The sequence below is a fragment of the Castor canadensis genome, chromosome 11 (genome assembly GCF_047511655.1).
Source record: "Castor canadensis chromosome 11, mCasCan1.hap1v2, whole genome shotgun sequence".
Taxonomy (NCBI): domain Eukaryota; kingdom Metazoa; phylum Chordata; class Mammalia; order Rodentia; family Castoridae; genus Castor; species Castor canadensis.
Genome location: NC_133396.1, coordinates 84,774,162 through 84,800,785, shown reverse-complemented (window position 1 = coordinate 84,800,785; position 26,624 = coordinate 84,774,162). Strand labels below are relative to the sequence as shown.

Here is a 26,624-nt window from a genome sequence, read left to right as displayed (position 1 = left end):
CCACAGGGCTCAGTCCTCTTTCTTCAGCAACTAGAACACTCCCAGTGCAGATGAATGTTGCACATATCAGATCAAAACTGAGCTCTACCTATGACTTCATATCTAGTCACCAGTACTATATTTCAGTACAGTCCTGGTGTACTGAAATGTGTACAGTGATGATGTGTACCAGTCATATGCACCTACTGCATCCAAAATCTGAGGGAAGCCATCTTCCCTCAGAATATGCCTCCCTTTCTCATTTTTTCAATTTCTGTTAATAGTACCACTATTCTTCCAGGATCAAAAATTGTCTTTGACTCATTTTATTCCCCTATTCAGTTGCCAGTTATGCTGTGATATGGCTTGTACTCTCTTTGCCTTTTTAATTTGTTTTTAAGGGAATCGATTTTTGATGAAAAGTGATGAATTCCACTGAGATATATTGAGTTTGAGATGACTGGTACACTTCCAGATTGAAATACAGATTTGGTGATTAGAATGAAGTCACAGGTAGAGATCAAGATTTAAAAGTCATTCATCTAGAGAAGAAAGATAATTAACATTCAAAGCATCTATGATTAGTCCACTACTGAGGACTGTCAAGAAAAAGCAGAGGGCAGGGACAGGACTGAACCCTGAAGAACACCCACATTTGGGGATATGAGGAAAGGAAGAAGAGATACAGAGTGAATGGCCAGAGTAGTGTGCTATCCTGGTGCTAAGAAAGAGAAGGTAAATAATGTGGCCCAGTGGTGCCAGTGATTTCAAAAGCCAGACCGAAGTCACATAAGACCACTGGATTTGGATAACCTGTGAAAGGATCAACTTCATTTCAGTAAAGGAAGGAGGGAGGAGTCAGATGTTAATAATAACAAAATAGATACTGTTTAGTAAGACAGTGAGAGTCATAGGGTAAGTCTCTTGCCTGAAACAACCTGTGACAGAAAGAAAACTGTGTCCTTTTTAAAAGTAGGGAGAATTGTACATAGTTTTAGGTAGAGGAGAGAATACAGTATTGAGTTACAAGAGAATGACTGAGAGGACAAATTCTTTCCTGAGTTTAAGGGTGAGGATATAATTAAAAGCACAGGATTCACCTTTTGAGGGAAGAAGGCAGAAACTCCTACAGAAACTAAATATATATGCAGAGATTCAGCAACAGAAAGTGAGGAAAATGGGGAGATACTTTCTGTCTTAAGGCATTTATCACACACAGTCATGTATTAGAGTTAGCTTTTTGTGCACCAACTTATGTTATCTGTGAAACCATCTAATTCCCTACTGATATTGGTGGATGGGGATTTTCTGTTATTATTATGCATCTTCCAGAATAGCAGTGAGTAGGTGCTTAATAAAATTTTCTTTCATCTGGGTGTGGTGGCACACTTCTGTAATCCTAGCTACTCATGCTTCTAAGATTGTGGTTTGAGGCCAGTTTGGGCAGAAAGTTAGTGAGACCCCCATCTCAACAAACAAATCAAGCATGATGGTGCACATTATAATGCCAGCTATACAAGAGGCTTAGGTAGGAAGAGCATCATCCAAGGCCAGCCCTAGGCAGAAAGTACCAGAACGTATCTGAAAAATAAAAACACATAGAGCAAAAAAGTGCTGGGGAATGGCTTGAGTGGTAGAGCACCTGCCTGGCAAGCAGGTTCAAAACCCAGTACTAAGGTGGGGGGGGGGGGGGCGGCGGAAACTTTCTTTGAATGAATGAATGTTATCCAGATTTCAGAAGTTTAAAATTCAGCTCTTTTCAAAATTGTTTGAATTACTTTTGTCAGCTACTTTTTTCCTCCATCTTGCTGTTTTCTTCATGTTTCATTTCCATTTGCAGTTGTCAGTATAGTATGATTTGACTTTCCAAATTCCAGGTTATTTCCTTATAGGAAGGAAACTATTCAATGTACAGTTTTTACTACTTTATATTTTCTAAGCTGAATTTAAATGATTTCACTTCATTACTGAAGTAATTTAATGAAAAATAGAAGAATGAAATTTGGCATCTTAAATATTTCTAAGTTTCTAAGAGACTTGAAACCTCACAATAAGTTCAAGTTGACAGGTATGACTCCTAGCTCCAATTAAATAGTCTTCTCAAGCACATGTGGAATCTTTATAAAAACTGACAATAGACTGAAGTAGAAGATAAATCTCAACAAATTTCCATCATGCAAATTGCATTCTCTGATACTTGAACTAAATTACAAATTAGCAATAGAAAATTATCTCAAAGTTACTCACAAATAGCTCATTAGTCAAAGAAGAAAACATAAAGGAAATTATAAGTTGCTTAGAACTAAATAATACTGAAAATAGTACATACCAGAACTTGTGGCATATTGTTAAAATTGTTTTTAAGGGAAATCTATAGTCTATTATGAATAGAAGAAAGATTAAAAATTAGCTAAGCATTTGATTCAAAAATTGAGAAGAAGGAAGAATTAAACCCAAAGAAAGTTTAGGGAAAGATACAAAGAAGATGAGAGCAGATAATGGCAAACTAGAACATAGAAATAAACACAATATAATCAGTAATGCCAAAATTTGTTTCTATAGAAAGTCTAATGAAAATAGATAAACAGCCAGGCACTGGTGGCTCACATCTGTAATCCTAGCTACTTGGGAGGCTGACATCTAGAGGATCATGATTTGAGGTTAGCCTGGACAAATAGTTCACATGGCATCATCTCCAAAATAAGCAGAGCAAAATGGTCTGGAGGAGTGGCTCCAAGGGTAAAGTACCTGTGTTGCAAGCATGAAGCCCTGAGTTCAGACCCTAGTCCTACCCCCCCAAAAGATAAACATGCTAAGATTTGATCAAAAGGTAGAGTATGAATAATGCTAGATATGAAAAAGGAAATAATTACAGAAAATTAAAGACTTAAAAATTAGAGGCTATCATAATAACTTTATGATAATATACTTGAAATTTTAGATAAGATGGACATTTTAAAGAAAAATATAGTTTATTAAAATTGACTGTAGAAGTGATAAAATGTGATTTGATTTGCTACATAGAACCATTCAAGATATTAAATCAGTAGTTTATAATCTACCAGTGACTATCTTTTGATTTCTCATAGATTGATTTCAGAAAAAGAATAAATGCCAGATCATACTTGCATTAATATTTGAATCAGGCCAGGCACCAGTGGCTCACACCTATAATCCTAACTACTCAGGAGGCAGAGATCAGGAGGATCGCAGTTCAAAGGCAGCCCAGGCAAATAGTTGGTGAGACCCTATCTCGAAAAACCTATCACAAAAAAGGGGGCTTGTGGAGTGGCTTAAGGTGTAGGCCCTAAATTCAAATCCCAGTACTTTGTATAATAATAATAATAATTTGAATCAGTAATTCACTTTTTCATAGCATATGAATAAATTAGCATTCTAGTATCTAAATTTAAAAATAAACAATACCTGAGACCTATGCTAAAACATAGGTACTGAATCCATACTGAGCTTCAGGGGTAGTTATGGTTCCTTCACAATTTTTGTCTAAGCATCCTTTGTTTAGGAGATTTCCTTAGAACAGAATGTATTCTTTCAAAACTTTTCCCAACAGAAATGTGTGATATAAAACTAAAAAAAAATTAAGCAAGTAACTATGAAATTAAGAACAGATAACTATGAAAATGAAAACTGAATAAGAAACCATCAAAACTCAAACCTGGTTGGTTTATACTTAAATATACTTCTTAATAAAATATTTTAAGTAGAAGCTTTAAATACAATGATGCATAGAAGGAAAAACCTCAAAACTTTTAAACCTAACCTACAAAGCTTATTTATCAAAATTTCTACTATGGCTAATGTTTCAAGTGACTCTTGAATGTTTGCATGTGACTCTTAAACTTAACCATACCATAGAATTTAATTCCATGTGTGAGTTAGAAGTAACTAAAAAGTTATTAATTTATTGCAAATTATGGAATGCTGAAATTTTACTCCTTTTCTGCTCCCCCCAAAAGCAATTCTGTTTGGCTCACCTAACAGAATTATAAGCGTATGTCTATTAATGCAGAGAGGAGAGGTGTCCAAACTAAGTATGCTTAGCTGTTTTTTAGTTGTTTAGTTAAAATTTATTTACCCAGGCTAGTGGAGTGGCTCAAGTGGTGGAGCACCTGCCTCGCAAGGGTGAGGCCCTGAGTTCAACCCCCAGTACCACTTTAACAAATTATTATTTATTATCTTTTTTTTTATTATTACCACACTTGGCTTTATTTCATTTTTGATTAATGTGTATTAATTGCACATATTAGTGGAGTTCAGAATGATATTTACATACATGCATACAGCAAGCACCAATCAAATACAACCTATATTTATTCTCCCCCACTACACACATCCTTCTCAACCTCTAGTAATCACTGGTCTGCATTAAGATCAACTTCTTTTAGCTTCTACATATGAGAAACAACAACATGCAGTGCTTGTCTCTTTATGTCTGGCTTATTTCGCTTAACACCACTCAATTCCATCTATTTGGCTGAAAATTATGGCTTTGATTTTCTTTATGACTGAGTACTACTCCATTGACCATATATACCACATTCACATTTATTTATCCATTCACTGACGATGGACAGCTAAGCTGATTCCACATATGCTGTTGCAATAAAATGGGCATGCAGGTATCTCTTTGTTATGCTAATTTCATTTCCATTGGATGTATATCCAGAATTGGGATAGATTATATGGTAGAGCTTTTTTTTTTTTTTTTTTTTTTACTGCATATATGCATTTATTTTTTTTTTCATTTTTCTTTTATTATTCATATGTGCATACAAGGCTTGGTTTATTTCTCCCCCCTGCCCCCACCCCCTCCCTTACCACCCACTCCACCCCCTCCCGCTCCCCCCCTCAATACCCAGCAGAAACTTTTATTTTGTTTCAGTGCTCCCATAGTAAAGCAACTATGGGCACAAATAGTTTATGAAAACACCATGTGAGAAATACTTAAAATTGAGATGATTCTGTCAAAATTTGTTTTGTCTAGCTGGACATGGTGGCTTATGCCTCCTAAATACTTGGGAGAAAGAGATTGGGAAGATCGAATTTTGAGGCCAGTCCAGGCAAAAAGTTCTTAAGACCCCATTTCAACCAACAAAAGCTGAACATGTTGCATGTCTGACATCCAAGCTGTACTGGAGCATAATTAAGAGGATCTCAGACCAAGTGGCCAGGGCATGTATTTAAGTCCCTAATAAAAAAATTACTAAAGTAAAAGGACTAGCTCATGCCTCAAGTGGCACCGCGCCTGCCTGCAAGCACAAGGCCCTGAATTAAACCTCAGTACTGCTAAGAATGTTTTGTTTTGTTTCATTTTGTCTGAAAACTTAGAGCAGATCACTGTTGAAATCTTAGAGCATAAAATCTCAAATGCAGAACACTGGTATTGTTCGGGAATATCATTTAGTTTAGTAACCAAAACTAGAGAACATGTGATCTAGTAATATGGACCTATATAAATGCATTAATTGGAATCAAAGAAATGTTAATAATTACTCCTGGTTTTATGGAAGAAGACGAATCGAAGGTCATCTTAAAGTTTGAGAGATAGGTGAAACATTAGCAAAAACAGACAATAGGAAATAAACATGGCCAATTTGAGATTAGAGATCATCTGACTGAGGCAAATTGTTGGAAAATGTTGGCAGAAAAAAGTGAACATGTAAAGTAGGACCAAGCAATTTTTTAAATGCATGATTGTCTAAAGGTCTTTAGATAATTCCATCAAGAATGTAATGTTTTAGGGAAATTCCTCTGGTAATGAAGAGCAGAAGAGTGTTAAGCAGAAAGAGGAGTCAGTGAGATAAATTAGGAGATCCCTGCTGTAATCTTCATAAGAAGATAAAAAGATTAGGAGGGTAAGTAGTAGTGGAAATAAAGACAGACATTTCAAAGATAGACTTGGCAAGGTTTGGTAACTAAGGGGTCACAAACCATTATGATATAGGTTCCTCCCTTTTCTGTTACCTTCACTAATAAGTGATGTTGTATATTAACACTTTTGGTTTTAGGCAGTACCATATGTGCATTTAGTTCTCACTAAATGATTGTTTTCATATTTATATTAAAGCTCTACACACTTTTATGTTCATTCTTTCTCTCTCCCCCCCCCCCTTCTTTTTCCCTCTTTCCCTCCCCACTGCACCTTTTTTTTTTTTTTTTGAGATGGTTGCTGGCTGTATTGCCCAGGCTGGCCTCTAACTCCTAGACTCTTGTGATCCTCCTGCTTTAGCCTTCCAACTAGCCTGTCTTGGGTGTTTATTCTTTTCAGTGCTTTCTGTCAATATCTGTTAGGTGGGGTGGACCAAGCTAGTCTTAAAAGACCTTGGCATAATCAAGGACTATCACTCTTTCTTTAATGGTTAGTGAATACTGAAATCATGGTGTCAGTAAATCTAAGATTATACCCTCAATTATATTGTTGAAACAGTTACAGAAAGTTTAAAGGTCCTAGAGCATATCTATAGATTAGATTATACTGATTATTATGAAGCATATTAATAATAATGTATTATTAAATCAGTTAGTTATAAAAAAAAAGTTGAGATAAAAGTCTTCGGTCCTATCTGTAGAAATTTGAAAAAATATTATCTTCCAGAGTTTATAACAACATATAACTCACAGGGCTAGTGGAGTGGCTGAAGTTGTAGAGCACCTGCCTAGAAAGTGTGAAATCCTCACCAAAACGAAGCTGTGAGGCTGAGCATGGTGGTTCACACCTGTAAATCCTAGCACTCTGGCATCAGAGATAGGAGGATCATGATTTCAAAGCCAGCCTGGGCTACATAGCAAGAACCTGTGTTGAACAAACCTACCCATTCCCCACTCCTCCAAAAAAAAAAAAAAAATGAAGCTGTGAGATTTTTTTACATCTTACAAATAACTAGATCGAAATGCTCAAAATAGTCACTTAGGCTAAACAGTGCTTTGTTAGCTATTTAGAAATTGTTCTTTGCAAAACGCCAAGAGTTTAATGCTTTTGACCTGTTTGTCTCCCAGAATTTGCTTAAGAAATTTTGTCTCCATTTAGGTATATTGAAGTTTACTTTAGGAGTATTTGAAGGGCATGTTATTTTTTGGAGGGTTTTTGTGAATGTTTTACTCTTGATACCTTGTTTTCTGTTCTGTTCAGTTTTTCACCATTGTGCTTTGTTATGAAGTAAGTAACCCATTTCCCTCTTTACCTGTGGTCTCACTTCTGCTTTTTCCCTTCTAATGTATTCTTACCAACATCAGCACTCTAGGATGGAGTTTTCCTTGACAAGTTTTGTTCATAGTAAACCCGTCAACAAATACGACTTAATTCTTTTTAAAATATGAAGAATTGTGTTTATATTGTTAAAGTTCTTTGAGTTATTTTTGGAGAGAAATAAGAAAACTAGAGTCTCTTGATTTTCTTTTTTTTTTCCTCCTTCACAACCCATTATACAAAACACACAGAGAACACAAGGTCTAAATCTCGACTGCTTGGTTCCCATCCCATTTCTGCCTCTTAACCTGCTGAATAAATATGGGCAGAGTACTAGAACATCTTGTTTCCATGTCTATAAAATCGTAATCATAATTCCAACTCCAAAGGATCTTTCTATAAATTAAAGAGATAACTCATATGAAATACTTAGCATGTAGTAAGTGATGGTTTGGTGTTGCAGTTATCATTAAGATGCCTGACTGTTGTCACTAAGAACCAGAGATATATTTTATATCTGAAACTTAAGGTGCCACATTAACATCCCTTAGCTGTTTTCTTATGTAGCCTGTTTAATTTGAAATTGTTATATTTGCACCAACACTATTCTTAGCCATCACATTCAGCATTATCATATGGAGCCCTAAAGTTAAAGGAATGAAATACTTGTGGGTGGGGTTCATATTCCTTGCCCTCACAGAAATTTGCTTGCCTATTATATTAATAAGAATAACATTTTAACATAGTAATAATAAGTATATTTGTTGAAGCAAGGAAAAGATGAGGAGATTAGATAGCTTTACATTTTGTGAGTTCATCACATTTCTGTACTTAGCACCAATTTGTACATATCAGAGTGTCTGGGGCATGCAAACTTGAAAGGACTGCTTGTTTCAGTGAAGCACTGTAATCTAAGTGATACAGATTGGATGAATTAAAGTGGCTCTGGGAATCTGTATTTCAGAGCAGCTGATGACTCTCAGTGCATGGGCTTTACAGCAGTAAAAATAGGGTACATCAGAAAATGTTGCACTGAAAGTGGTGAATAAAGTCTGTAAAATGCCAGGTGCTTTGGTATTAGCAACTATATAAATGTAGTAAAGTTTCTTTTTAGTTCTTGTCACTTTTGCTTTGTAATAATTGCTTCCTAACTCCATGTTTTTTGGCCGGTACTGGGATTGAAACTCAGGGCCTCATGCTTGCAAGGCAGGCACTCTACCTGGCCATTCTGCCAGCCTTCTAACTCCATTGAATCCTCTAAACTTCCATTGAATCATCCAACAAGACTTATAAAAATTAATTGTCAAAACTTTTTTTCTTTCACATTTCACCATTTCTTATTAAAGCCCTTCTTTACTGAAGAGATATAAACCCATTTCTTTTTACTATTCCATCCTTCCAGTACTGTTTCTTAAATGTACTTCTGTGTCTCCTATGGGAAAAAAATCTTCCTAATTTAGAATTCATAGTATGGAGAGAGAAATTACTTGTTTATCTCATTCATTAATAACTAGAGCCACTGACATATCTCATCCTATTCAGTGTTATTATCATTCATATAATATAAAGGAAAATAGATTATAGTGAAGTGAAATTATTCACACCAATGCTATACATGCTGAAATTTCAGTGATTTGAATAGGTAGGCATGGAAATAGAGTTTTGGTATGTATGTATGTATTAAGTTTTTTAATCATGCTTTGTTGAAATGTTTTTGATTTTTAAAAGGCTTTTGAAGTGAACTGAAGAATACCCCTTTTGAAAATAACATTAGAAATCTGTTTCCTAAATTCGGCATCAAAAATATTAAGTGGGTAATTGAATAATTATAATTGGCAGAGCATTCATACTTATTCCTGTTTTATAATTTTGTACACAAAATTACTAGGAATTGGCTTGTGTTGCAATTAATATGAAGTGCTTAGACATATTATATGCCAAAGTGACTGCATCTGTAAACACAATGTCTTCTCTAACCCTAGAGTGTTGCTGTGGTATTTTCATTTCTTATATCATTGTCCACCAAAGTAAAACTTTATATTTTTCTACATATTGTTCACCTTTCCTGCTGAATTTTCTGAAGTTACTTTCATAAGGTTAAGATTATTCCCTTTTATATTTTATCTCCATCCTCATCAAAGAGAATAATAATTGTTATTACTTCAGGAGCTGCAGCAAGGACTTAAGTAAGACAAATGCTAGACAAATGTTAGCTAACAATCATTCAATGTTAGCTAAAATTGTCATAAAATTTCCTTCTTATTCAAATTAATCATAAAAGATGTACTAAAGTAGCTTTTGTAGTATGTTTTTTCTTTTTATAAAAGTATTTTAAAATCATTTTTTACCTGTGTTAAACTATGATAGCTAACTCTTAAAATGGTAGATACCAGATTTAATAACATTTAGCTGTTAGTCATGCTCAGTATATGCAAATATGACATGATGCTATGTATGAAATTTAGTTAAATGAGACTTAACAAAAAGTTAAAGTAGTTGATGCTTAAGATAATTTAACTATAATATTATTATATAATACATACCTTATTTACAGTATTTTCAGGGGCTTTTGGAACATATCAGTTAGTATGATAAACACTCCCCTTATTCTTTTCCAAGCATAATCATGCTATAGGTTTGTCCTGAATTACATTCATTATTCAAAATCCTGAAAAGGAAATAATCTAAGGACTGGGGATGTAGCTTGGTGGTTAAGTGTTTGCCTAGCATACATGAGGATCTGGGTTCAATCCCCAGTACCGCAAAAAGAACCAAAAGGATTCAGAAAATACCAGTAGGAGAATACCTATGGGCTTTCTATGCAGTTTGATTTTTCACTTTTGGTAAAGTATATTTGACTAGGTGTGTTTTCATTCCAGAGTAAAAAGTCTCATGAGGCCTACCTGATCTGAGCACACCTGCCTCAATTCCTGTCACACTTTATCACCTATACCTACATTCACTCACTGGTACACAGTCCCACTAGGCTCCCTGCTGCATTTGACCCTAGAAGATTTGTACTGACTTCCCTCTGCCTGTGGTATTCTTTGATAAATCTCAAGGCTCACACCTTATCTTTGTGATGCAGCTACCTACTTAAAATTACTATGCCTCATCTCTTTTTCTTTTTATTTCCCTAAAACAGTTACCAACTTCTAAAACACAGTATTTCATATTATTTGCCTCTTAAATTCCTGTAAGTTCACAAAGACAGAGCCATTTCTCCTTTTTTTCTGAAGCCTCTTTGATCTGAGCACATAGACACTCAGGAAAAAGTTGAATTAGCAAGTGACTAGCTTACAAAATGTACATGCACACACATGCACAAGTGCACATACACATGCAGTTGGTAATTTTCACTTACTAAGAAATGCTATTCTCACAAGAACTCATTGGATTTAAACAGAATGTCAGAAGTACATACTAAATTCACCTTAAAATTGTCTAACACTTGGGTAGAAGGTAAGTCATAAAGGGGAAGGTGTATTGGCAATAATAGGCACAAACAAAGTGCTGTAGCTTGCCTGCTCTAAACTAGCTAATCTCAAGACTAGCTAACAAGCTAGGTGTGGGTGGCTTACACCTGTAATCCTAGCTACCCCAGAGGCAGAGATCAGGAGGATAGAAGTTCGAAACCAGCCCCACCTGGCAAATAGTTCCAGAGACACTACTCAAAAAAAAATCCAACACAATAAAAAGGCTGGCAGAGTGGCTCAAGTGGTAGAGCACCTGCCTAGGCCCTGAATTCAAACTCTAGTACCACCTAAAAACAAAATAAAACAAAACCTAGCTAACAGTCTTGGGGGAAAATGTGGCATAAAAGTATATTAAAATTTAAAGAAAAATACCAGAAATTATATGTCCAAGTGCTAAAAGGATTGTGCAAGTCAAAAACAATTACGATACTGGTGAGCTAGAGCATTTGGAAAGCCTAAAAGCATTAATGGTGGGGCAGATAACATCTTTTGATTCATCAAAATTGTCTATGGAAGATGAAGCTAAAAGAATTTAATTCATTTATGTTTTATGATACTAATCTTTATTTTTTAGCCTTAGTCTTGTATTTATCCATTTCACAAATATTTTAAACACCTGTCAAATGCCAAGTAGGAGTAAAGATGCATCTGTGATTTTTTAAAATAATACTCTATAGTTTTATTATAAAACTTTAGCAAATGCAGAAAGAAGATGATCATTTAGAATTCACTATCACCCAAAAAAACTATTCCTTAGAGATATTGTAAATATTTCCTTTCCTTATAAGAGAAAGATTCAGGAATTTTTTTGACATTTGCTCCCATATCCATGCACTTATCAGGAAACCAAAGACCATGGATACACTATTAAGTTCTAAGTCAGAGGTTAACTTCTCTTTATTGAACAGGCACATCCCTTACCAAAAGTACCATTGCTCCTATAATTATCCACACTTTTCAAAGAAAGCACATTATGACATAGAGGAAAATATGTATCTTAAGGAAATGACATTTGTTATAATACTACTACACTTTGAAGTTAGAGAGTCCCTTTTTTCATCAAGTCATATAAACTCATTAATCTTGTCTTTATCTCTGATTGGTCTGAATCACCCAGTTTATTAAATACTGAAGACTAGAACAAGAAATGTGATAGAGCTTTAACAGAATCCCATAGGTAGTTGGTAGAAGGGCTAAGAAAAAAGCACCCAAATGTTTTCTTTGTTCAGTCACCCCATGTGGAGCTGTGTTGGAGATTAGCTCTCATCATTGTAAGTTATTACCTCATCTCAGTTCATACCCAATGGCAAAGAAAATGAAGAGAAAAAATTTTAAATGTGACCAGGTTTAAAAATATATCTAACCATATCTTTTTTGCTTTTCAATATAAAGATGGAAAATATAATTCTTAAAGAAAAAGGAAGTTAATGAAACAGTTTAAGAACTTTATCTACTAAAACAATGTATGTTTCTTCTCTTACCTTAGAAAGTGAGTATATTTTAATATGATTATAATTTAACATTGTGACTAGGAAAGGCGCACTAATTTTACAGCAGGTAAAAGCGTGTAGCACAAGTTGTGGTAGGGAAGACAGTTATCTAATTTTGGCCTGCTGGAACTAGTATAAATTTTCCTTTCAAGTCAGCAGTAATACAGCTTTAAGAGCTTAGTAGCAACTTTCTTTTCTGCTGAGAAATTTAAGTTAAAGGTAGCAGAGGACAAGCAGGGTATGGTGATGAGTGTCTGTAATCTCAGCACTCTGAAGGCTAAGGCAGGAGAAGTGCAAGTTTGAAGCAAGACTCCTGTCTCCAAAAAAAAAAAAAAAAAGTAGCACAACCAGTTTAATATGCAGGCCTGCCTGTGACTAATCCAGCAGGTTGTTACATTCTACTTTTGCTAAGGGCGCTACCTTGTTTCTTCAATGGACATTGGTTTTTACAGCAAGAATCTTCTGAAAAATACTGATCCTGGATAGTTTTCTTCTTTCTGGACCTAGTAAAAAAGTACAAATAGCCATATTTATTGGAGTTTGAATTACAGGTGCTTATTTCAGCCAGTATAATTTCAGATAGTTAAAGCATTGAAATACTTACTTAATGAACTATATGCCTTAAAACTAAAATTAGATGTTTGGAAGAAAGTAAGGAAATGAGTTTCAGTTTTTTTCCTTAGCCAGAACATTGCATATTAAGGAAACTGTTTACTAGATCATTTTATCCTAGCTAATGAAACTTATTTTTATCTGAGTTTAGTTCCACTGTCAATTATTCAGTGATTAAAATATGCTAAATTGTAATATTCAGTCTCCTGTATCTTAAATTGATATAAGAATTTACAGAACCTTTATAGATAATTATCAGAGAAAAGATGACATTTTCTTCTACCTTCACCAGCAACTCTCCCCACTGGTCTCCCCTCTCCCCTCCCATTATAGAATCACCTTACTTGGATAATCAGTATGTAAAATCATATTCTTGAAGTCTGAAGTTCTTTCCATTCAGTGTGTACCAACAAGCTGATTTGCTTAAATTCCTTCATGCCATTTCCATGAATCTGAGCTAATTATACTGCCGTTTTTCAGAGATGTGCATTAGAAGTCATGTGTGCCTAATTCTGAAATGGCTTTGTACATTAAGGTTCATTTACTTGCTGATGGTTAAGGAGAAGTTGAGAGACTTACAGTTATTGGTCATAATTTTAAAATACAATAATAGCATGGAACTGTCCTGTACTGCAGGCGTATAAGACACAGTGTTGTGAACTTCTCAGTCATTAGGAATGTTGCAATTTGGCTTATATCTTACTGCTCAAGATGCCACTGAGAAGATACATTTAGTCATGGAAAAGAAGATCAGTGTCCAGCATGCAAATAGTAGTAGGGTAAGCACTTCCAGTTGGGTTTTCTTAGGAGGCATTGATTTGTGTGCATTACTGGTTCTGTGTAAAATGGTGTCTGTCCTTTTAGCACTGGCTGGGTATAAATTTCAGCAAATTTTTTTTCCTTGCTGCAGATTAGTGTAATATAGTGAAATTTTATGCAACTTGGGGGAGGCAGTGGTTGGACGCCTGCTAATACCCTAAAAGTAACTAATGAGGATGTGCAGTCAGACGATTGATTGAGTGAATAGCTGCAGTCCTGTGTTTCTTTCTCGCTTGCTCTCTCTCTGCAAGCTGTAGAGAGGGAGGGGGTAGAGCAAGGGGAAAAAAAAACGCTTTCTCTTAAGTGGAAGTAGCACGGATCCCAGGGGCCAAGAGAACAGAAATGGAAGTTTAAACTGCATCTATCTTTTAAAGGGAGAACAGCTGGAATCAAAATGTCAGTCTCCGGAGTCACGATTTGCTCCTTATTTTTTAAGATCTGGAAGATAACACAGAATACTTTTTTAGGTTGTGGTTTGGTTTTGTTTTTTTTTTTCTTGTCCGTGTTGAGATTATCTAATGTTATCTGAGAAGCTGGATTCCTATGTGTCTGTCAGTTGAAGTGGAGATGGGAAGCAGTTGTGATAAAGGTATTAATATGTATATATCTGTTAGCTGTGTGTGCATGTGTATGTGTATATATATCTGTGTGTATACATGAAAAATCTTAAAATGTAGCCTGAGTACAGTTTTTAAATTGGATATCACATCATCTGCAGAATGCTAAACTTGTTAGGTCAGTTTGAACAGATTTATGATTCCAGAGCAAGATCTTAGTAAGGTCATATTGCCAGAACAAGGAGATGCTGATCTAATTTTATACCTGCATAGGCATATATATTATTTTATCCTGGCAGCAGCTTTCAGTCTTCTTATAGCCCTTTTGTTGCAGTCTGGTGAATCCTCTTACCTGCACAGATCCGAACTTTGACCTTTGGGCCAATACCATCAAATCATATGCAACGCTAGACTGTATTTTGCTCAGAAGGATATTAGAAATTTCTTTTGACTCTGTTAACACCTACCTTGCTGTAGAGAGGTAGATTCATGTGGTACATGATGCAAATATTGAATGAACTTAAAGATAGTAGAGGGAATTATTTTTATACGTGTACAGGTAAAGATATAATTTGTTACCCGAAAGCAGATCTTAACTCAGATCACGTCTTTCTAATGACTTTATAATTCAAATACCACAAAGATAAAGAGACAAATTATGTGGCAATAAAAATATAATGCATCTTTAAAGTAAACTCATTTCATAATGTAGTGAAAGACCTTAATTTTGGGGTTCTTAATATTTCAACTTTCCTTCTCTTTTCCAGAAGTGCCAGCAGAAAGGTCCCCCCGCAGACGGAGTATCTCAGGGACCAGTACATCAGAGAAACCCAACTCCATGGACACTGCAAATACCTCACCCTTCAAAGTACCAGTAAGTGTTTCTTTTCTCTAAAAGAATATTGTACTTTTCTCCTTTCTTAGAATTAGAAATAGCTACCAAGGGTTCTAAACATTTTGTTCCTCTTTTTTGTAATGAGTTTCTTTACAATACTGAGGTTAAAGGACAGTTACCAACTTGTGTAGATTAACTGTGGTTAATGTCTTTTACTTTCAGTATTAAGGTTTATTGGATTTTACAGAATATTATTTTTGCTTATGGGATATTTCTGAAAATAAGTACAATAAATTTGGAGTCCTCTAAGCTACACAGTGCAAATCTTTGCAGATGTTATTTTATCAAAGTTGTTAGCTAAAACCTCGCACAGTTCTATGAAGATACTGGTGTGAATTCTTTGTTGTTGTTAAATTATAAATTCTAATTGAAGACCTAACCTGTGTTTTGTTTAAGCTATCTTTTAGATAACCATGTCGATGCTTAAGGTATACCCTGAAAGAAAGTAACTTAAATTGACCAGGCAATACTGAGAATCGATAACAAATACAAAAGTTTGACAAAAAGAATGCTAAAATAAAATGGCTATAGATGGTCAGTTAACCACGAGGTACAGGCCTGATTTGGACCTTTTTGATACAACTCTTAAGTAACATAGATTTTTTTCTTTTGAGAGTACTTGGGTTTGAACTCAAGGCCTCATGCTTGGCAGGCAGGCACTTTACCACTTGAGCCACGCCTCCAGCCCTTTTGCTTTTAGTTTCAGATAGGGTCTTACGATTTTGCCTGAGTCAGCCTTGGATAGTGATCACCCTACCTCTATTTCCCTCATAGCTGGGATTGTTGAGATAGGGTCTTGCTAACTTTTTACCAGGACTAGCCTCAAATGGCAATTGCCCTGTCTCCACCTCCCAGGTAGCAAAGATTAAAGATACATGCATGCTATTAAGCTCAGCCCTGGAGTGACCTTCTCAGTAGAACTTTTTTTTTTGAAGTGTAAAAGTAAGTTAACCAAAATAGGTGTTTTATTTTGTATCAACTGAGGAACAGAATTTCCTTTTGTTTTTTTTTTTTTTTTGCCTTAAGAGTGTAAAGAATTTGCCGGTATCTGTTTTTGTGATATCATTCAAACTTTTACAGATGTTCTCATGTTTAAAAATCACAAATGAGTGTTGGATTGGTAGTCTAAGGAAATTATGACAGGAACTGGGGCATGGCTCAAGTGGTAGAGCGCCTGCCTGGGAAGCATGAGTTAACCTTCAATACCGCAAAAAAAAAGAAAAAATTATGACAAGAATTTAAAAGCATCAGATTTAGTGCTCTTACTATTGTTTTTTTGTTCCATAGACATAGCTACCTATTTTTTTAAGAATGAAAAGGCATTTTTTTCTTTCCCTTCCTCCTCTTCTTTTCCTGATAAAGCAAGATACCAACATAGTGAAACATATACAGAGTTTAGTGATATACTTGTCAGAATTAAGATTGACTTTAAAATTAGAGTTTTCATGTTGTACTCAAATGAAGAAGTCTTGATTTTTTTAAAAAAGTTCATAAGTGAAAAATCTTTCTGCAATATCATAACCTTAAAGTGCCTCCTATATAAAGTCTGAACTTTATGGTTAGTCTATCTAAGTTTGAATTCAAAAGTATAATTTTTATTTATCTGAGTAATAAATTGGCAACTAACTTAAGATTTATCTTAATAAAACTAATCATTCTTCAATAAAAGTTAAAAAAGCAATGATGTGGATATACATAAAAGCTAGTGCTACTTAAAAACCATGTACTCACTTAGTAGTCATAGAAATAATGAGGGAAGGAAAGGGCCCTTGACTAGCAAATTACAGCCAGAAAAACCCATGCACTTAGCTCTCTAGGAGGATTTAACCATTCACAGGCCCTCAGTAGACAGCTTTCCAAAAAATAATCATCAGAACACACTGATGATCAGGAAAAAAAAATGTCAGTGGAGGGAGGAAACAGAAAATGAAAGAAAATCATTAAGAACAATCTGAATTCATTAAGGATAAAGGCAAACAGCCTTGCATTTATTAATAGCCCTTATGGCTATCATTATATTTCAGTATGGTGCTTGATATAGAAATTGACATTTGATAATAATGGGCCTGAATCATTAAGAAAAAGTGAAGTTATATTTGTTGTGCTACTTTTGTCAAGGTGTAACTCTGTATATTATGTGATTATATGTATCCATTGGGAATATTTGAAATCTTGAAGATATGTGGTATTATATTTTTAAGGTAAACCAAAATACACATATTTTGAAACTGAGACACTACAGTACTTGAAAGTCTAGAGGAGGACATTTTCTTATTTTTAAAATTTTAATGTAATACCACCAATTAATGTGACTTACATAAATTAAATAGATTTCTGATTAGAAGTATGTCTCATTTCAGGTGAGCACAAAATATTTTTGTAATTAATACCATAATGGATTCTGAATATGGGAAAGCAAAAACGAGCCACACTTTGAACTATTTAACTTCAAGTTATTTGTATTGTATTGTGAAGCCAGTCACTTCCATCTTAACTTTACAAAGCGGCACAAGTGATATTTTAGCCCAAGTACTTCTGGTTCTTAGATTCTGATGTTGTTACAATGGTGAGCAGTAGGTTCATTGCTTATCAAGTGTCCTCCCAAAAGAACTGACACTATACTCTCTAAAAGGGCCTTACTCTTTCCAACTTCATTTTCACACTCACTGAGAGTAGATAAAATAGATTTTACTAAATTCTGACTGAAATTATTCATATACTTATTGAGAGCTTACTTTGAGCATAGTATTGGTGATTCACCAATTATTGATACCTTCCTGGAGTATTATGCTTGGTACTGGGAAACAGAATGCAAACAGAATTTTCCACTCCCAGGGAAACTGTAGTCAAGTAACAAGGATAGAAAAATGACCAGTTTCATAAAGAAGTAGCGGAGCATGGTAACAAAAGTTGTTAGTAGCACAATGTGTAAGCCAACGCTTTCCCAAGGAACAGTATTTTCTTTCAAAATCTGAAAGAAAATAACTGACAGAGGAAGTATACTACTATAGGCTGAGGGAATAGCATTTTGTAAAGATACACATTAGATAATTAATGCTTCCAGGGAATATAGAAAGGATTCATTCAGTAAGGTAGGACTTGAAAAGTATGTGAGCAAAAATGGCAGGCAAGGAGACTAGAAAGATAAGTTTGGGGAAGACTGAATGGCATTTGTTTGGCAACTAAACAAATGCTAGCTGCCAAAACATGAAAGATGTATTTATTGAAATATTTGTCTTTCGCTCAAAAGCTCTAAACCAAGTTGTATAAGTAGTATGAAGTATTGGTTAAATTACATGACTCTTCCCTTAAGTGATTCCATTTTCCTCTTGTTATCATTATCTCAACTCAAGTGATAGGTAAAAGTCTCTCATTCAATAGAGGGCCAGCAGCTGGTATTCTTAGCAGGTACAAGTACCTAGGTTCAATCCCAGCTTCAAAAAATAAGTTTAAAAAGGCCAGCCCAGAGCACAAACACACCACTCCCTCCACCCATACACACACACTCCTCAACCTGATACTATTGATATTTCTACAGTAGTGATTAGCTTTAAGGAGATCCTAGAAAAACTAGAAATTGCTCATATCCTGCTGCTTGATGTCAGATAAAGAAGAATGACTATAGCAGGGAAGCCCAAAATCTTTGTCTTCCTCACTCACAAAAGTTATACTTTTAAAAACTTAAAATAGGTAACTAATAAAGCAGCATATTAATGTATAAGAACATAAGAAATGAGAGAAGAGGGAATTAATATGACTACTGAGCCTGTAGGTTAAGACAAAGTCTTGTTTCTTTTAGGAATATTTAAATGTGTTTTTACTTTTATCTACTAATAACCATTAAAAAAAAAAACAGTAATCTGCAGGGTAGTTTTTCTGTTCTTCCACTCTCCGTATTTCTTCACACATTCCTTCATTCCTACTGCAGATTGTTTATTTATAGGTGTCTGCCCTCATTAAACAATGAATATCTGTTCTAATCATCTTTGTAACCATCCCAATTGAGTAATACAGCACCTCATACATACTGAACATTCAACAAGTAATTGTTAAGTGGATAAAATATGCATGAATTATGGAGGGACCCAAATAGAATGAGTTTATTGCACACTTATTCTCTTGGTATTTCTGATAATGTCTGTAGTCAAATATAATAATAAATATTTGATAACATTTAATAAGAGATTGTTTGGAATGAGTGTACCTGTGCAGAATGATTAGATTTTTTTCCTCAACAAAGAGAGATTTAAATTAACATTTGGGATTCAGTACTATGGTATTTTATTTATGTAGTATATACTGTGTCTACTTCTATTGGAAAATGAAACTAGGCAGAATTCTTTATTTAATGATTTATTCCTAGCGATATTTCTTTGAGCCCTTTCTATATTATAAGTGTAAGCTCACAATGTTTTTGCAGTTGTGAGTTTTGACTTAGAGCCTTCAGAAATAGTTTTAGTCATTTGAATAGTTTTTGCCTCTTTTAAAAGATCCTGTTTTTGTTTTTGTTTTTTCTTTAACATCTTGCTAGGCTTTTTCTGTATATTTGTGTCTTCCTCTAAAAAAACATCCTTTGCATATTTTATGCATCCTAAAATGACTATATTTAAATGATATTAAAGGGATGGTAAGGAACAATTCAGTAAACAAATAACTTATTTTAGATATTTAACATTTAATTCATAAAGGGAAAGTAATCGTGTCTTATAATTCTGTATATTTACCTCACAGTGTCTGGTTTTTAGAACAGGCTTCTTATTTTGTACTCTATAAAGTAACTCAGTATTTATGATTTTTGTATCACTTCAACTTAGCTGATGCCATCAATTTAGCATTGGCAAAGAGGGAGCTGCTTATGTTCCAGGCCAGGTGCTGCTCAGCTTAGTGTTCTCATTTCCATAACACAGTGCTCTGAGTTGGCCTTCCATGTGAATACAACACAATGCAGTCACAGCTGCCTCATTTGTATTAGCTTCAAGCTTAGCTCTGAAAGAATTCAGGCACTAAAAAATATGCCAAGACAACCAGAAAGCATAGTTGAACTAAGGTGATAGCTGAATATTCTTATGTAACCCTCCTTGTGCTCTTGTCACTGTGATACCTGAGCATTCCCAATCAAATAAATATACTAGATACAAAAGACTGTCAAAAGACAAAACCTCGGCATAGTTTTTAGAAGAAAGTAAAGCTCTGGAAAATAAAATGTAGATTAAGTATTTTTTCAAGTTAAATAAGAGACAGGGCTTCACACCCACTTAAGAAGACCAGAAAGTGTTCATTGTCCAAACCAGTGTCTCTCAACTCTCACTATCCACAAAAAGCACCATAAGGACCTTCGAAAAATATACTGATGCTTAGACTTCATCTCATACCACATAGTGATCCCTAGCTTAGAGGGATCCTGTCTTGTATTTTTTAGAAGGTTGTCAGATGATTCTAATGTGCAACAAGGTTGAAAACTCTTTGTCTACATAATTGGTAAAATATTAAGAACTTATTTTAGTTAGTGTCTTCCCTGTAAACATCAGTGCTGCTTTTTGTACCTTCAAGTCTGACTAATAAGTGATGTTTTCTCAGTGGCCTTCTGTTACTTACATGTAAATTGCCACATTGCATATGAGCTGCTCATTTATGTGTTTGTTGTGGTCAGTTCGGATTTTACCAGTTTAAGTTTAGAACGTACTTGTTTTACTCTGACCCAGTGACCTCTGACCAGCCTAAAAATCTGTCTTAAGTATGAAATAATGATATTGAATTCATAGCACCCAAGTTGCAAACTAAGTTCCAAAGCTATTAAATATTAACTTAGATTTAAATCATTTTGCAAAGAGGGTGAATATAATTTTTAAATCTTTTAACAATAAATATGTTAGAAAATATAAAATTTAGAACCGAGAGTCTTTGGGGCATAGGAAAAAGGAATAAGCTTAGATACAACCTCTTAAATGGACAAAATAGGGTTTAGCAAATACCTGGAGGAAAAGGGAGCAGGCTTGGTGGAAAATTTTTGCCTTGATTTGAACTTGAAAGAATCAAAAAATAATGAAAATCCTCTTCAATCTAGGGTAATTCCTAGAAATAGACTTTCAGCAGCACTACCTAGTCAAGATTACAACTGATCCAGGGGAAGAGGGCTGTTTGAAAAGACAAGATGAATTCACTTAAAGCTCTGGAGAGTTAGATTATGGTGATAGTTGTACAGGTTTTGAATATACAAAAACACTAAGTTGTGCACTTTAAAAGAGTATATTTTACCATATTTGAATTATATCTCAAACCTGTTAAAAATTAAAACACAAAGTTTACAAAGACAGGATAAAAACATAAAATCTTATTAATATTTTTTGATATGGGTTAAAAATGAAGTGATTATGTTTCCAGTATAATAGATGAAATGAAATATATTTGAGGAGGAATGCAAAAGGGAAATACCAATACACATTGTATTATATGTTAGCTGTGTAATTTCTGCAATATTTTAGGTAGTCATTATTGATACTTTGCACAGTTGTATTTTAATGGTAAGCTACCATAATTTTGCCTGCTGTAAGGAATATAGTACCATATACTTTTATTCAAGGTTGTGGAAATAGGAAGTATAGCATTTAATTTTTTAAAAAAGCAAATAATGGTAGTGTCATATATGTAGATTTTTTTTGAAGTTTCATAAATTATCAACTAATTTTCAAATCTTAAGAATGATTAATATCTTATATAGCATAAGTTATTATTTATTCTGTAGACTGATGTATAAAAATAGTTTGCCTTTTTCCACTTTGTATCTAGTCTGCCTCTCCATTCTTATATATGGGCTTGTTTAATGGGAAGATGCTGAGATCTCGTATTAAGAGTTTCTTTTGTGACTTTCATATCACCATGAATTAATAATAAAAAAATCAGGAAATTAGGCTGGCAGAGTGGGTCAAGTGGTAGAGCCCCTGCTTAGCAAGCATGGGGCCCTGAGTTCAAACCCCAGTACTACTAAACACATAAATAAGCAGAAATTGAGGAAATAGAAAGAGATGCTGTTTTGGCAAACATAAAAGTCCTCTGCATTCTGATAAGGCATGATTCTGATGCACTCAGAAAACACTATGCATGGGGTTTAATGCTTTGTGGTTGCAATCTCAAAATTCTTAATGATTGACCTTGGATTTGAGAGAGAGAGAGAGAGATGTGGTGATTTGTTTTCTCCTTTAAGGTCCTGAGTTCAAACTTCAGTACCCTCAAGAAAAGGAAAAAAAAAAAGAACAAAAACACCAAAGTTAACTCACAAAGAGACTCTTAAGTGTATTTTAACTGCCCTCCATGCTCACTTCCTGATACTCAGTACCTGCACCTCTGCCTCCAGCTCTCTCCTGTCCACATCACGTGTTCTGTCTTCACCAAACCTAAGTATCCCCGCACCTTTTCTCAGCTCTCCGTATACTTTTGCCTAGGGATTCCACCTTCCATTCCTCCTGAAACCTCCTAAAAGTATTCTCATCCTTTAAAATTCAGCTCCAGTGTCTCCTTACCTTTTTTACACATTAGTCTTGACCTCTCTGTCTTTTCATAGTAGTGAGCAGGTACCCATTACAGCACTGATACTATTATGCTATAAGATTATTATTTATATACTTGCCTTCCCTGGTTTTTGATATTCTAGTTGACAGTCTCCAGAATGGGGTGAGTGGGTAACACTTGTAATCCAGTCGGGGTATAGAAAGAAAATATTAAATGTTTGATTTTTTTATTTCACCTTCTTAATTTTTATGTTACTAAATGTTCATAGTCATGTATCCATTCTTATATTTTACAAGTAAGCATATTAAGAGTGCACACTTGGCAATATTTTATACATTTCAGGCAGTCAAAACAATTTAGAAACAAAATATGTGGAGAAGACTCAAAATATATCTTATTCATCTTATAACCTGAGCCCTGACCTTTTCTTTTTCCTAATATGTTTATGAAAACTTAAATGCATGGGTGGCATTTATGATTATATAAGATGTGCAAATTACAAATACATTAACCTCATATGCTACAGTATTGTCATCATTAGCTAATAGTTTTTGAATTATCAGTGTTGTGTACTTTTTAAGACTCTACAATTAATCTGTTAAGTGAAATAGAATTAAGAAGGGTGGAATGTAGTAAGTAGAAAAAATGCTCTTTCTATGGATGCTCTGTAAGCATAATGACAGAAAGAATGACTCATGAGAATCACTTTTCTTATGAGTTTGCTTTTCATTCAAGGTATAACTGGCTGTGTAGGAATGTTGTCTGGCTCTCAACTCTTTAAAAGTTAAATGGGAAAAGAAAGACAACAATGCCAGCAAAAGTAAAGGTCAAAACTTGTTGATCTCTCCTAACCACTTAGGCTCCTATTTTTTGCAGTCAAGGAGACCATTGTTACTCAGAGGGCACTTTTCCATGAAAATCTGATGGCAACAATTGAAAAAGACTTGAAACTCCTCTGACCATGTGATCTAAAACTTGTGTCACCCTACCTTTTTAATTTTGCCAGAGTACCAGGACATGGTTTTAATATTATTAGTATTTAAGTATTTGTACCTAGAATAGGCAAAGGAATGATAAGAACTGTATTTTTTTAACTGTATGTTCACTAGCATTTCACTTGTATGACCAAGAGCAAATTGTTTAACCTCCTCCAAGTCCTTTAGTTTCTTTTCTTTTTATAATGAAATGTTATATAAATATTATAAGATCTTTAGAGCCTGCAGATGAAAAAGAGACTCTCTACTAAGAACCAATTTGTTAATATTTGGTGCCTAAATTCATAATGGAAGAAATGTTTGTAGCTTTTAGGAAATACCCTCTAGAAGTGTTATCTGTAAATAGATAGATACATACAAACATGCATACATACATACATACACATACACATATATATGCCTAATAAAATGTTTTTCTTCTTTCCCCCATTTGTTCTATACCCAAAAAAGACATATTCTGATAGACATTAGTAATGAGTAAGTTTTTGATTTGTGTTATACCTTTTTGTTTACCACCATCCATAATATAGACTTTAGGTGCATTTTTTTCCCCAGAAACAGTAAGAATTTTATTTTTTAAGTAACTATAGGCTGCAGTTTCCCTCCATCTGTGATACTGTTATTTTTAGAATCCTAGAACTGAAAGATGTAAAACTTCAATTAAATTCATCTAGTTCATCTCCCCTGACAATGAATAAATGTCCTTTACATGATATTTTCTTTTTTTCTATTTTATCATTTTTACATTTACTTACATGATATTTTCTAATGCTTCTATGATTACCTCTGGGAGACTGTCCAGTAGACTAACAGACCTCACTTAGGGACAATATTCTTTTTCTTAGTGTTTGGGGATTTTTGTTGAGTTAGTTTGGATTTTTTGTTATGGTTTTTTAGACAGGGTCTAGGAGTCTGTGTATCCTAGGCTGGTCTTGAACTTGCTTTGTAGCCTAGACTGGTCTCAAACTGGAGACCCTCATACCTCTTGAGTCCCAGGTGCTGGGATTTTAGGTGCGTACCACCATACCCATCTTCTTTCTTAGTTTCCACCCATTGATTCTCATTATTTTATTCCTTAAGGCTGCTGTCCTTAATTTTCATACTCTGAACTTGAGTAAAATCAGCTTAGTTCCTGTGAGTCATAAGAAAGCATACACTTCGATAATGAACTGAAGTGGTTTACCAAAGTAAATGTTCCAAATGCTGAACTTTTCCTTTTCATTTTTTTATATATAATTTTGAGGGGTTTTTTCCCCTCAAACATATTAGATATTTCCCTGCTTTCTTGGGTGAATTGAGTTTTTCTTAATAATTCAAGTTAATCATCATTAGCATTCTGCAGATATATTAAGTAACCCACTGTGTGCTAAACATTGCAGAAATATAAAGATGAGCTCAGTTTGTGTGTTTTTGTTTGCCTTCAGGCATTGAGATTCAGTAGGGGATATAAAATAAGGATAGAGCTAATCATAGGTCAAGATAGAGAAAAACAGCTGTGTAAACAAAAGGTCTTAAATAATCAGAAGTGAGCAGGGCCAGGTCCTATGACAGAAATGGAGAATGGATGGGTTCCTGAGGAACTGGTATTTGAAATAAGTAGTGTAGGGAGTAACCATTTGGAAAATGATAAAACTAAATATGTATCTCACATCTTTAAATAAGAATCAACTTTAAATGAATTGATCTAAATGTAAAAAGAAAATATGAATAGACCATATAACTACTAAAAGAAAACATAGATGAATTCTTTAATCTCTATAATGATTACTGAAAAGCCAAAGGCAGTTTTAAAAAACTAATAAATTTGACTATACAAAAAATGTTTTTTTTAAACTGCATGGCAAAAAAAAAAAATCATAGGGCTGGTAGAGTGGTTCAAGTGGTAGAGCACCTACCTCGCTAGCATTAAGCCCTGAGTTCAAACCCCAGTGCCACCAAAAAAAAAAAAAAAGTTAAAAGATAACCAGTCAACTGCGAGACAATATTCGCAACCTATTTTAAACTATAGAAATTTTCCTGAACATATACAAACAGTGTTCAGATTCACTTATATTCAGAGAAATGCAAATGTGGAGATACCATTCACCTTTCAGGCTGACCAAAACTTTGACCAAACTGAGGTTGTGGGAAACAGATGCTCTACAAATTATGGATGGAGAGGCAAATTGGTACAGCCCTTCTACAGGGAACTTGGCAAGACAACATACACTCTAAACACATTTTGACTCAGCATTCTCATTTCTAGAATCCACCCTAAAGATACACCTCCACCAATATGGAAATATATATACACAAAAATTTTCATTGAAGCATTGTTTGTAATTTCAATATATTGTAAATAATCCAAATACCTACTGAAGAAAATAAACTACTGTATACATACAAAGTAGAATAATACAATCCCCGCCCCTTCCTGAAACAACGAATGCTGTCACAAACAGCTGGCTGGGGGTGCTTTTGGTCTATCTAGATAGAAATTGTGGATAACATTTGTTAAGTCCTTGGCATTCTTGGGGTGGTTAGAGAGTCCCGAGGCTAACACCGAAACCAGACTCTCCCCTGATTTAGGACGCTTGTAAAACTCCCTGATTGGTTTCCCTGCTTGCAAAGCCACAGGAACTTCCCACTTCTCAACTAGCTATGCATATCGACCCATTCTATCTGGTGATCACAGATAATCGGAAGAACACCCTCCCTCCCCTGTGGTGTGGCCCCTTCTATAAAGCCCACTACTCATTCCAGCCGAGCTGCTGCACTCTGAACCCGAGAGAGTCAGCCCGGCAGTCTGGTCCCCAGTAAATCTTTCTTTTTCTACACATGGCAAGGTCTTTGTTTGGCAGTTCCTTATAGCATTGATGGCTCTGAGTTCCAGAGGCTCACAGCTGTGCTTCCTCTAAGCACTGAGAACAGAGGCTATGGCTTCAAGCTTTCAAAGCTGGAGGATTATTGTTCTGTGTGTTCAGGTGAGGGGCTTATTGCTGTAGAATTACAGTGTGAACACCCAGTGGCTAGAGTTATAGCTCCTGAGCTCTGGGTGTCAGGACCCTTGACTCTAATCATTGGTGGCTCAGTTCAACTCTTCTAGAAA

General features: G+C 34.8%; 1 protein-coding gene across 8 annotated transcripts in view; it reads left to right on the top strand.

Moving 5' to 3' along the window:
• Rasal2 (RAS protein activator like 2) overlaps positions 1-26,624 on the top strand; it is a 330,973-nt gene that overhangs the window by 224,492 nt on the left and 79,857 nt on the right. For 7 of the 8 annotated variants that reach the window (XM_074047357.1, XM_020154241.2, XM_074047356.1 and 4 more), the window contains one exon: positions 14,908-15,014. In XM_074047357.1, coding sequence (XP_073903458.1) covers positions 14,908-15,014 — 107 coding nt within the window. Of the gene's footprint in view, positions 1-13,418; positions 14,173-14,907; positions 15,015-26,624 lie in introns of those variants that run through there. The other variant, XM_074047360.1, reaches the window with a different exon arrangement.